This window comes from Heptranchias perlo, chromosome 28, assembly GCF_035084215.1.
Source record: "Heptranchias perlo isolate sHepPer1 chromosome 28, sHepPer1.hap1, whole genome shotgun sequence".
NCBI classification, from domain to species: domain Eukaryota; kingdom Metazoa; phylum Chordata; class Chondrichthyes; order Hexanchiformes; family Hexanchidae; genus Heptranchias; species Heptranchias perlo.
The window spans coordinates 39,758,653-39,771,400 of record NC_090352.1 but is presented as its reverse complement, the minus strand read 5'-3'; the positions used below and the strand labels follow the sequence as shown (position 1 = coordinate 39,771,400).

Sequence of the window (12,748 nt, the reverse complement as noted above, 5' to 3'; positions counted from 1 at the left end):
CACTGGTTGGCTTTTTCCCTCAGGTCACAGATGAACAGAATGAGACGGTGAAGTGTGAGCTCCTGGAAGTCTCAGTTCCCCACTCTGCCCAGCCGACAGATACGCAGGGACCAGCTGTCACAACAGCAGCACCAGCCCCCAATGAGACTCCAGCGAAAGGCAACGCTTCAATGAGACGCCATCGAAAGACAACGCCCCCAATGAGACTCCATCAAAAGGCAACACTTCCAATGAGACGCCATCGAAAGGCAATGCTTCCAATGAGACCTTGGAGTCTCCAGTCTCCAGCGAATCCCCGACTGTGCAGGCCCATCACACGGAAGCGAGGAGCAGCCGGCTGGAGACTGCGGATCGCCGGGGGAGATGCAGCGTTTGGGAAACGCCATCACCAACTTCGGCATGGACATGTTTAAGGAGATTTTACAGGAAACCACAAAACCAAATGTTATCATCTCCCCACTGAGTATCGTGCTGGGTTTGGCCCAACTCGCTCTGGGTAACAGATTCATTCAAATTAATTCAAACCAGGGGTTGGAGAAAGAGGCGGAGGAGGCAGAGAAACTCAGAGAAAGTAATCCTTCGCCCCACCATGGGCGGCCGTGTGCCTTCAGCTGCCTAGACCCTGAGCTCTGGAATTCCCTCCCTAAACCTCTCCATCTCTCTCTCCTCCTTTAAGACGCTTTTTAAAACCTACCTCTTTGACCAAGCTTTTGGTTGCCAGTCCTAATATCTCCTTATGTCGCTCAGTGGCAAATCATGTCTAATTATGCGTCCAGGACGCCTTACTATGTTAAAGATGCTATATAAATGCAACACGGGTAAATGGAGTTAGATACAACATTGAGGGCACGGCCAATGGTGGAGTGATGGAAATCAGGGACGCGCAAGAGGCAAGAATTGGAGGAGCGCAGAGATCTCGGAGGGTTGTAGGACTGGAGGAGGTTACAGAGATAGGGAGGGGCGAGGCCACTGAGGATTTGAACACGAGGATGAGAATTTTAAAATCGAGGTGTTGATGGATCGGGAGCCAATGTAGGTCAGCGAGCACAGGGGGTGATGGGTGAACGGGACTTGGTGCGAGTTAGGATACAGGCAGTAGAGTTTTAGATGAGCTCAAGTTTACGGAGGGTGGAGAGTTTACAGATCAGCCATGATCTAATAGAATGGCAGAACAGCCTCAAGGGGCTTTTTAAAAATTTGTTCATGGATGTGGGCATCGCTGGTGAGGCCGGCATTTATTGCCCATTCCCAGATTCCCTTCAGAAGGTGGTGGTGAGCCGCCTTCTTGAACCGCTGCAGTCCGTGTGGTGAAGGTTCTCCCACAGTGCTGTTAGGAAGGAGTTCCAGGATTTTGACCCAGCGACGATGAAGGAACGGCGATATATTTCCAAGTCGGGATGGTGTGTGACTTGGAGGGGAACGTGCAGGTGGTGTTGTTCCCATGTGCCTGCTGCTCTTGTCCTTCTAGGTGGTAGAGGTCGCGGGTTTGGGGGGTGAATGGCTGACAATCTGTGATCAGAAAATGGATGAGGCAGCTGGGAGCAGGTTCTCTGGTGGTGATCAGAGTCGTGTTTAATCTGTTTCTACACAACTTGTGTTCCAGGTTCTGTGAACCAGACAGAGAAACAACTTCAAAAAAACCCTCCACTTCAACTCACTCAACTGCTCTCACCGCGTCCTCCGCACTGCAATCGACATCTTCACAAAGAACATTCTAAGCATTGCTTCAACCATCTATATTAAAAAGGGTGAGTGTCCAGGAATAAACCATCACCCAGACTGGGAATGGGGATGTGGGGAGTGAGGGGAGTCTGGGGTGAGGGGAGTGAGGGGAGTCTGGAGAGAGGAGAGTGTGGGGAGAGGGGAGAGTGTGGGGAGAGAGGGGAGAGTGTGGGAGAGAGGGGAGAGTACGGGAGAGAGGGGAGAGTGTGGGGAGGAGGGGAGAGTGGGGGAGAGAGGGGAGAGTGTGGGAGAGAGGGGAGAGTACGGGGAGAGGGGAGAGTGCGGGGAGAGGGGAGAGTGTGGGGAGAGAGGGGAGAGGGGAGAGTGCGGGGAGAGGGGAGAGTGCGGGGAGAGGGGAGAGTGTGGGGAGAGTGGGGAGAGGGGAGAGTGCGGGGAGAGGGGAGAGTGCGGGGAGAGGGGAGAGTGTGGGGAGAGAGGGGAGAGTACGGGGAGAGAGGGGAGAGTGTGGGGAGAGGGGAGAGTGTGGGGAGAGAGGGGAGAGTACGGGGAGAGAGGGGAGAGTACGGGGAGAGAGGGGAGAGTGTGGGGAGAGGGGAGAGTGTGGGGAGAGAGGGGAGAGTGTGTGGGGAGAGAGGGGAGAGGGGAGAGTGCGGGGAGAGGGAGAGTGTGGGAGAGGGGAGAGTGTGGGGAGAGAGGGGAGAGTGCGGGAGAGAGGGGAGAGTACGGGGAGAGAGGGGAGAGTGTGGGGAGAGGGGAGAGTGTGGGGAGAGAGGGGAGAGGGGAGAGTGCGGGGAGAGGGGAGAGTGCGGGGAGAGGGAGAGTGTGGGGAGAGGGGAGAGGGGAGAGTGCGGGAGAGGGGAGAGTGCGGGGAGAGGGAGAGTGTGGGGAGAGAGGGGAGGAGTGCGGGAGAGAGGGGAGAGTACGGGGAGAGAGGGGAGAGTGTGGGGAGGGGAGAGTGTGGGGAGAGAGGGGAGAGTGTGGGGAGAGAGGGAGAGTACGGGGAGAGAGGGGAGAGTGCGGGGGAGAGGGGAGAGTGCGGGGAGAGGGGAGAGTGTGGGGAGAGAGGGGAGAGTGCGGGGAGAGAGGGGAGAGTACGGGGGAGAGGGGAGAGTGTGGGGAGAGGGGAGAGTGTGGGGAGAGAGGGGAGAGTACGGGGAGAGAGGGGAGAGTGCGGGAGAGAGGGGAGAGTGCGGGGAGAGGGGAGAGTGCGGGGAGAGGGGAGAGTGTGGGGAGAGAGGGGAGAGTGCGGGGAGAGAGGGGAGAGTACGGGGAGAGAGGGGAGAGTGCGGGAGAGGGGAGAGTGCGGGGAGAGAGGGGAGAGTGCGGGGAGAGAGGGGAGAGTGTGGGGAGAGAGGGGAAGTACGGGAGAGAGGGGAGAGTGCGGGGAGAGAGGGGAGAGTACGGGGAGAGAGGGGAGAGTGCGGGGAGAGGGGAGAGTGCGGGGAGAGAGGGGAGAGTGCGGGGAGAGAGGGGAGAGTGCGGGGAGAGGGAGAGTGCGGGGAGAGGGGAGATGCGGGGAGAGAGGGGGAGAGTGCGGGGAGAGAGGGGAGAGTGCGGGGAGAGAGGGGAGAGTGCGGGGAGAGGGGAGAGTGCGGGGAGAGAGGGGGGAGAGGGGCGTGTGGGGAGAGGGGAGAGGGAGTGGGGAGTGGAGAAAGGGGAGAGTGGGGAGAGGGAGAGTGGGGAGAGGGGAGAGGGGAGTGGGGAGGTGGGGCGAGGGAGAGGGGAGTGTGGGGAGAGGGGAGAGGGAGTGTGGGGAGAGGGGGGAGAGGGGAGAGGGGAGAGTGCGGGGAGAGGGGAGAGTGCGGAGAGAGGGGAGAGGGAGAGTGCGGGGAGAGGGGAGAGGGGAGTGGGGAGAGAGGGGAGAGTGCGGGGAGAGGGGAGAGTGCGGGGAGAGGGAGAGTGTGGGGAGAGGGGAGAGTGTGGGGAGAGGGGAGTGTGGGGAGTGGGGAGAGGGGAGAGTGCGGGGGAGAGGGAGAGTGCGGGAGAGGGGAGAGTGCGGGGAGAGGGGAGAGTGCGGGGAGAGTGGGGAGAGGGGAGAGTGTGGGGAGAGGGGAGAGTGCGGGGAGAGGGGAGAGTGCGGGGAGAGTGGGGAGAGGGGAGTGTGGGGAGAGGGGAGTGTGGGGAGAGGGGAGTGTGGGGAGAGGGGAGAGGGGAGAGGGAGAGTGTGGGGAGAGGGGAGAGGGGAGAGTGCGGGGAGAGGGAGAGTGCGGGGAGAGGGGAGAGTGTGGGGAGAGGGAGTGTGGGGAGTGGGGAGAGGGGAGTGTGGGGAGAGGGGAGTGTGGGAGAGGGGAGTGTGGGGAGAGGGGAGTGTGGGGAGAGGGGAGAGGGGAGTGTGGGGAGAGGGGAGTGTGGGAGAGGGAGTGTGGGGAGAGGGGAGAGGGGAGAGAGTGGGGAGAGGGGAGAGTGCGGGGAGAGGGGAGAGTGCGGGGAGAGTGGGGAGAGGGGAGAGTGTGGGGAGAGGGGAGTGTGGGGAGAGGGGAGTGTGGGGAGAGGGGAGTGTGGGGAGAGGGGAGTGTGGGGAGAGGGGAGTGTGGGGAGAGGGGAGAGGGGAGAGTGGGAGAGGGGAGAGTGCGGGGAGAGGGGAGAGTGCGGGGAGAGTGGGAGAGGGGAGAGTGTGGGGAGAGGGGAGTGTGGGGAGAGGGGAGTGTGGGGAGAGGGGAGTGTGGGGAGAGGGGAGAGGGGAGGGTGGGGAGAGGGGGAGAGGGGAGTGGGGAGGGTGGACGAGAGGAGAGGGGAGTGTGGGGAGAGGGGAGAGGGGAGGGTCGGGAGAGGGAGTGTGGGGAGAGGGGAGTGTGGGGAGAGGGGAGAGTGTGGGGAGAGGGGAGAGTGCGGGGAGAGGGGAGAGTGCGGGGAGAGTGGGGAGAGGGGAGAGTGTGGGGAGAGGGGAGAGTGCGGGGAGAGGGGAGAGTGCGGGGAGAGTGGGGAGAGGGAGAGTGTGGGGAGAGGGGAGTGTGGGAGAGGGGAGTGTGGGGAGGGGAGTGTGGGGAGAGGGGAGAGGGGAGTGTGGGGAGAGGGGAGAGGGGAGAGTGCGGGGAGAGGGAGAGTGGGGAGTGGGGAGAGGGAGTGTGGGGAGAGGGGAGTGTGGGGAGAGGGGAGTGTGGGGAGAGGGGAGTGTGGGGAGAGGGGAGAGGGGAGAGGGGAGTGTGGGAGAGGGGAGTGTGGGGAGAGGGGAGAGGGGAGAGGGGAGTGTGGGGAGAGGGGAGTGTGGGGAGAGGGGAGTGTGGGGAGAGGGGAGAGGGGAGAGGGGAGAGGGAGAGTGGGGAGAGGGAGAGGGAGTGGGGAGGGTGGACGAGGGGAGAGGGGAGTGTGGGGAGAGGGAGAGGGGAGGGTGGGAGAGGGGAGAGGGGAGTGGGGAGGGTGGGACGAGAGGAGAGGGGAGTGTGGGGAGAGGGGAGGAGGGGAGGGTCGGGAGAGGGAAAGGGGAGTGTGGGGAGAGGGGAGTGGGGAGGGTGGGGAGAGGGGAGAGGGGAGTGTGGGGAGAGGGGAGTGGGAGGGTGGGAGAGGGGAGTGGGGAGTGGAGAAAGGGGAGAGTGGGGAGAGGGGAGAGTGGGGAGAGGGAGAGTGGGAGAGGGGAGAGGGGAGAGGGGAGTGGGGAGAGAGTGGGGAGAGGGGAGTGGGGAGGCTGGGGCGAGGGGAGAGGGGAGTGGAGAAAGGGGAGAGTGGGGAGAGGGGAGAGTGGGGAGAGGGGAGAGGGGAGAGGGGAGTGGGGAGAGAGTGGGGAGAGGGGAGAGGGGAGAGGGGAGTGTGGGGAGAGGGGAAGGGGGAGAGGGGAAAGGGGAGAGGGGAGTGGGGAGTGGGGAGTGTGGGGAGAGGGGAGAGGGGAGTGGGCACACCGTGGGACTGAGTGCAGTGAGTCGATCCCCTCCCTCTGTCCCTAACCTCTGCCCCTGTGTTTATGCCACGCAGGATTCCACATTAAGAATCCGTTCCTCGAGGAGTCGGTGAAATTTTACAAATCCCGGCCGCAGCTTCTCACAGGAGTAAACGCCGAGGACACGAAGATGATCAACAAATGGGTGGAACAGATGACAGGCGGCAAAATTAAAACGTTTTTGAATGAGGTCCCAAGTAACGTGGTTCTGCTGCTGCTCAACGCCATCCATTTTAAAGGTGTGTGTGACTCGCCCTGGTTCAGATCCCAGAACCTCTCATCCCTGCTGGAGTCTTACTCGCTCCATCCCTTCAGGTGTTCTTGGGCTGCCAAAGACTCAATCCTCAAATATTCAGTCGTCAATTATCTTAGCTGCTCTTCTGAAGACACCGACCCTCACTGGGGTACGGGTCCCACAGACACTGACTCTCACTGGGGTACGGGTCCCACAGACACTGACTCTCACTGGGGTACGGGTCCCACAGACACTGACTCTCACTGGGGTACGGGTCCCACAGACACTGACTCTCACTGGGGTACGGGTCCCACAGACACTGACTCTCACTGGGGTACGGGTCCCACAGACACTGACTCTCACTGGGGTATGGGTCCCACAGACACTGACCCTCACTGGGGTACGGGTCCCACAGACACTGACTCTCACTGGGGTACGGGTCCCACAGACACTGACTCTCACTGGGGTACGGGTCCCACAGACACTGACTCTCACTGGGGTACGGGTCCCACAGACACTGACTCTCACTGGGGTATGGGTCCCACAGACACTGACTCTCACTGGGGTACGGGTCCCACAGACACTGACTCTCACTGGGGTACGGGTCCCACAGACACTGACTCTCACTGGGGTACGGGTCCCACAGACACTGACTCTCACTGGGGTACGGGTCCCACAGACACTGACTCTCACTGGGGTACGGGTCCCACAGACACTGACTCTCACTGGGGTACGGGTCCCACAGACACTGACTCTCACTGGGGTACGGGTCCCACAGATACTGACTCTCACTGGGGTACGGGTTCCTCAGGCATTGACTCTCACTGTGTAACGGGTCCCACAGACACTGACTCTCACTGGGGTACGGGTCCCACAGACACTGACTCTCACTGGGGTACGGGTCCCACAGACACCGACTCTCACTGGGGTACGGGTCCCACAGACACTGACTCTCACTGGGGTACGGGTCCCACAGACACTGACTCTCACTGGGGTACGGGTCCCACAGACACTGACTCTCACTGGGGTACGGGTTCCACAGACACTGACTCTCACTGGGGTACGGGTCCCACAGACACTGACTCTCACTGGGGTACGGGTCCCACAGACACTGACTCTCACTGGGGTACGGGTCCCACAGACACTGACTCTCACTGGGGTACGGGTCCCACAGACACTGACTCTCACTGGGGTACGGGTCCCACAGACACTGACTCTCACTGGGGTACGGGTCCCACAGACACTGACTCTCACTGGGGTACGGGTCCCACAGACACTGACTCTCACTGGGGTATGGGTCCCACAGACACTGACTCTCACTGGGGTACAGGTCCCACAGACACTGACTCTTACTGGGGTACGGGTCCCACAGAAACTGACTCTCACTGGGGTACGGGTTCCACAGACACTGACTCTCACTGGGGTACGGGTCTCACAGAAACTGACTCTCACTGGGGTACGGGTCCCACGGGCACTGACTCTCACTGGGGTACGGGTTCCACAGACACTGACTCTCACTGGGGTACGGGTTCCACAGACACGGACTCTCACTGGGGTACGGGTTCCACAGACACTGACTCTCACTGGGGTACGGGTTCCACGGGCACTGACTCTCACTGGGGTACGGGTCCCACGGACACTGACTCTCACTGGGGTACGGGTTCCACAGACACTGACTCTCACTGGGGTACGGGTTCCATGGGCACTGACTCTCACTGGGGTACGGGTCCCACAGACACTGACTCTCACTGGGGTACGGGTCCCACAGACACTGACTCTCACTGGGGTACGGGTCCCACAGACACTGACTCTCACTGGGGTACGGGTCCCACAGACACTGACTCTCACTGGGGTACGGGCTCCACTTGCAATCACTCAAATGCCCGCACTTCATGCGTGAGCCCTGACTTGGCGTGATGGCATCACAACCCAGCCTGTGACAGTCACCCGCTGGCACCTCACTCAAAGGGGCATTCTCCATGTGTCATGTCTGTCCTCGTTCAATTGGCCCTCACTGCACACACCACACAACCTGGGGTCCCAGCTGGACCCCTCCTTCCTGCAGACCAAGAGAAGAGGAATCATAGAATCATACAACAGAGAAGGAGGCCATTCGGCCCATCATGCTTGTGCCGGATCTTTGGTACAGCTATCCAATTAGTCCCACTCCCCCTGCTCTTTCCCCAAAGTCCTGCAAAATTTTTCCTTTCCAAGTATTTATCCAATTCCCTTTCAGGCAGCGCATTCCAGATCACAACTCACTGCGTAAAAAAATTCTCCTCATCTCCCCTTTGGTTCTTTTACCAATTATCTTAAATCTGTGTCCTCTGGTTACCGACCCTCCTGCCACTGGAAACAGTTTCTCCTTATTTACTCTATCAAAACCCCTCATGATTTTGAACACCTCGATTAAATCTCCCCTTAACCTTCTCTGCTCTGAGGAGAATTACCTCAGATTCTCCAGCTGATGAAAGGAAATAGAAGTTGAAAGTTTGAAGTTCTGAGCGGCTCGTATTTCACTCCAACAAACAGGGCTATGGAAAGTTCAGTTTGACCCCCGTGCAACCTCGAACGATATATTTTACATGGAGGATGGGAAGACGGTGCAGGTGGAGATGATGCAACATCCCAAGTACCCCATCAGCGGGTTTCACGATGATGATCTCCAGATCGAGGTAAGAAGCCACTCCCACAACTTCCGGATTTCCTCTCCTCTCCCATTCGCTCTTTACCTCTGACCTTGATGATCTCTGACCCCCCTCCTAATGGTCCTTTTCTGTACCCACCGTTTCTTATGGTCATCCCTAACCCTTTTTGCCAGCCGCACAGAGTAGGCTGGGTGGAATCTCCGTCCGGTGTCCTTGGAGTCATTCTGTGAGCGGTTGGAGGCACTGTGGGAGGAGTCCCCTCACGCTGCAGGACAGGACTCAGTGTCAATAACTGCACCGTGATCAGTACACATTAGTTCAAAGAACTCAGCCCGTTAATTGTCTGGATGGGAGCTCAGGCCCCATCACATGGAGTAAAAAAAACTTGTATTTCTGTCGCGCCTTTCACATCCTCGGGACGTCCCAAGGCAATTTACAGCCAATGAAGCACTTTTGAAGTGTGGTCACTGTTGTAATGTAGGAAACACGGCAGCAATTTGTGCACAGCAAGATCCCACAAACAGCAATGAGATAATGACCAGATCATCTGTTTTTAGTGACGTTGGTTAAGGACTAAATATTGGCCAGGACACCAGGGAGAACTCCCCTGCTCTCCTTCGAAATAGTGGCCGTGGGATCTTTTACATCCACCTGAGAGGGCAGATGGGGCCTCAGTTTAATGTCTCATCTGAAAGACGGCACCTCTGACAGTGCAGCACTCCCTCAGTACTGCACTGGGAGTGTCGGCCTAGTTTATGGACTGAAGTCTCTGGAGTGAGACCTGAACCCATGACCTTTTTGAGTCAGAGGCGAGAGTGCTGCCCACTGAGCCGCGGCTGACAGCTGTACAGTTCTGTTCCTCATCCAAATGTTCTCTCCTGAGCAGACCATGGAACCTTCAACCCAGTCTGCTAGGCAGTTGAGCAGCGGGGTTGGATGCAGGCAGAATGCAGAATGATCCCATTCCCCTTGAGTTGAATTGACCTGTTCCCAGCTCCAAAAGAATGTAAGAAGTAGGAGCAGGAGTAGGCTATTCGACCCCTCGAGCCTGCTCCGCCATTCAATAAGATCATGGCTGATCTTCGACCTCAACTCCACTTTCCCGCCCGATCCCCATATCCCTTGATTCCCTTAGTGTCAAAAAATCTATCCATCTCGGCCTTGAATATACTCAATGACTGAGCATCCACAGCCCCCTGGGGTAGAGAATTCCAAAGATTCACCACCCTGAGTGAAGACATTTGTCCTCATCTCAGTCCTAAATGGCCGACCCCTTATCCTGAGACTATGACCCCTGGTTCTAGACTCTCCAGCCCCTATCCTGTATCACCACCAGGCCGTGACATGTTGCAACTCTATCCACCCAGACTGTGAGCCAGGCTGTGTCTGTTATCACCACAACTGCCCAAACTCTGAGAAACAAGCTGATCAACCAAAAACTCAAATTAGAAATTGCCGTGAGTTTTAACTTCAGTTTGCGTCTGAGGGTGTCTCAGGCACGAGGTGAGATTGTAACCATGGCTGTTGTCAGTCTTCCTCAGAACATTTACTGCATGAGCTCGCCCAATCATTCAGTAAAGATGTGCCCAGAGTGGGACTGAGCTGTCCCAGATTCAATCTTTGTTCCATGTTCAGTTAGCCGCTCTGAGCTGGGGCAGTGGAGTTAGGGGTCGCCAACCCTCCAGTACTGTCCTGGAGTCTCCAGGAATTGAAGGTTAATCTCCAGGACGCTGTTATGAGCAACACCCAGGAGAACAATCAGTGGGGAATTGGGTGTTTTTTTTCATTTTCTTTGAATGTTTGTGTTTATTAGTTGTAAATATATTGTAGATCGGGAAAAAAAGGCTATTTGACTGAGTGGGGCATTTGGATGCAGGAGGTCACGTGATGAAACCTCCAAGATTACATCCAACCAGAGTTGGCGACCCTACAGTGGCCTGGGCACCTCGGCTTGGGCCAGGGTCCCTGCATCCAATCGCTATCCAGTGACTCCAGTGCTTGTGTGGTGTTGGGTGAGGATAGATCTGGGGTTGACTGTGATAACCTGACTAACGGCTACTGTCGCAGGACGAGTCCAACATAAATTGGTAATTCAGGGGGGTGAGGGGAGAGGCAAAAGCAGAAGGAATTATGGGTCAGGGGATTGGGGTGGGGAAGAGAGTCCGTGTTAAAGGGGCCTGTCATGAGTTGTCCTCAAGTCACACGGTGTCTTCAGAGTGTCTCATGTGTTGTCCTCTCAGGTTGCTAGGCTGTCCTTCAAACAAAACATAAGCTTCATTGTTGTGAAGCCGATGGTGAACACCGGGCTCAACAACATGGTCCAAAAGCTGAAGGTCACGGAACTGCTGTCCCGGTTTTACAGAGCTCGGCCAATGCCGGTGAAGGTGCCGAAACTCAACATAGACTTTGACCTCGATCTAAGCCAAGCCTTACAGAGTCTCGGTAGGTCACCCGATTCCTCAATCTACTCCACCTTCCTTACACAGTACGTTCGTTACTAACCAAGAGGGACCCTCCTCACACACCCTCCCTCTTCCCATTGGGCAAAGTCCTCCCTTTCCCCGTGGCCTATCCTAACCGAGGCCAGATGTAACGATGGGGCACTCGCTGGTAAAGAGCTGGTCCATCACACTCAGTAACAGCCCAAACCAAAAGTGTGTAAACTACTCAAAGCATTGCACCTCTCAGCGGCCCTGTTACACAGTGTGTGACCTGGGCTCGGATTCCTCACCCTAACGCGGTCCCTGCAGTCGATACTGTGTATAAAATATTCCTGACCACTCTCCAGCTGTGAACATACCTCACTGCTCCAGGCCACACGTAACATATTCGAGCTAATTGTCACTGAGGGATTCTCAGTCCAGGGCTCTTCCATCACGTGTTGGGGTGTGTGTGTCTGTGTGTGTTGGGGTGTGTGTCTGTGTGTGTTGGGGTGTGTGTCTGTGTGTGTCTGGGTGTGTGTGTCTGTGTGTGTCTGGGTGTGTGTGTCTGTGTGTGTCTGGGTGTGTGTGTCTGTGTGTGTTGGGGTGTGTGTCTGTGTGTGTCTGGGTGTGTGTGTCTGTGTGTTGGGGTGTGTGTCTCTGTGTGTGTCGGGGTGTGTGTGTCGGGGTGTGTGTGTCTGTGTGTGTCTGTGTGTGTGTGTCTGTGTGTGTCTGTGTGTGTGTGTCTGTGTGTGTGTGTCTGTGTGTGTGTGTCTGTGTGTTTGGGTGTGTGTATGGGGGAGGGGGAGGGGTTAGCAGAGGTACATTTCCCTTAAATTGTCCCCATGTCTCCCGGCCCCCAGGGGTTCTGTCACCAGTGTTTGGTGAGAGTAGTGACACTGACGGCCCCGATGGAGGTCTCCCCCAGCTCGGTCACTCACCACTCTAACTAGCTGAGCTGAGCAATTCTTTTTTCTCTCTAATCCCTGCCCTCTCCCGTTCCAGGCCTCGGCAGCCTGTTCATGAACCCGAACCTGAGTAAGATCTCCAGCGAGCCACTAATTGTGTCCGGAGTGCAGCACAAGGTCACTCTGGAGCTGAAGGAGGAAGGAGTGGAGGCAGCCGCCAGCACAGGCATCGCCGTCAGTCGCTCCTTCATCCAGTGTAACATCAACCGCCCGTTCTTCTTCATCATCCGAGACGACATCTCCGGAATCCCCCTCTTCCTCGGCACCATCAAGGACCCAAAGCCTCGATTTCGGAAAGAACCCCAGGACAAGATGGAGGTGAATCTGGAGAGAATGAGGAAGATGGAGATGTTAATCGTTCCCAAGTAAGATTCCGGCTGGGATCCGTGAGCAGGGAATGGAATCAGTCCGATCCCGTGACATCGGTTGGAGATATTTTTTATTTTTTACAAATTAATAAACAATAATTGACACCCTGCCTCCTCGTCTGGTCCAGTCTTTTGGCAGTGAACTCGTGGTAAATTAATTGACTGGTGCAGCTGCACCGTAACCAGGAAATACATTGGGTTAGGCAGCAGGTGAAGACCCGATGTGTTCATGTCACATCCCTCTGACCCTGATAGAAGTAACACAGGACAGAGAGGAATGGGGCACGGAGGGGGCATTGGGTACAGAGAGATACAACAAGAAACTGTAGACATGTCACCACAACATGCAGACAAGATGTTACCGGGTAAAAGGGAATTTTGTTGTTCCAAATTGCAAGAGAATTTGACCCTCTCCCAAAGGGAAGCTGCCTGTATTTCCTGTGTCGCGGAGTGACGTTGCCTGTACTTCCCGTGTCACGGAGTGAATATGCCTGTACTTCCTGCATTGCCGAGAGAAGTTGCCTGTACTTCCTCTGTCACGGAGTGAAGTTGCCT

General features: G+C 57.1%; 1 protein-coding gene across 1 annotated transcript; it reads left to right on the top strand.

The window, feature by feature from the left end:
- Positions 1-282: 282 nt before the first annotated feature.
- Positions 283-12,303, top strand: serpinf2b (serpin peptidase inhibitor, clade F (alpha-2 antiplasmin, pigment epithelium derived factor), member 2b). The gene is given in 7 exon segments (XM_067967958.1): positions 283-496; positions 1,604-1,641; positions 1,643-1,748; positions 5,590-5,793; positions 8,322-8,464; positions 10,678-10,879; positions 11,863-12,303. Coding segments are annotated over 7 exon segments (1,158 nt in total). The 5' UTR covers positions 283-363; the 3' UTR covers positions 12,195-12,303.
- The last annotated feature ends 445 nt before the right edge of the window (positions 12,304-12,748 follow it).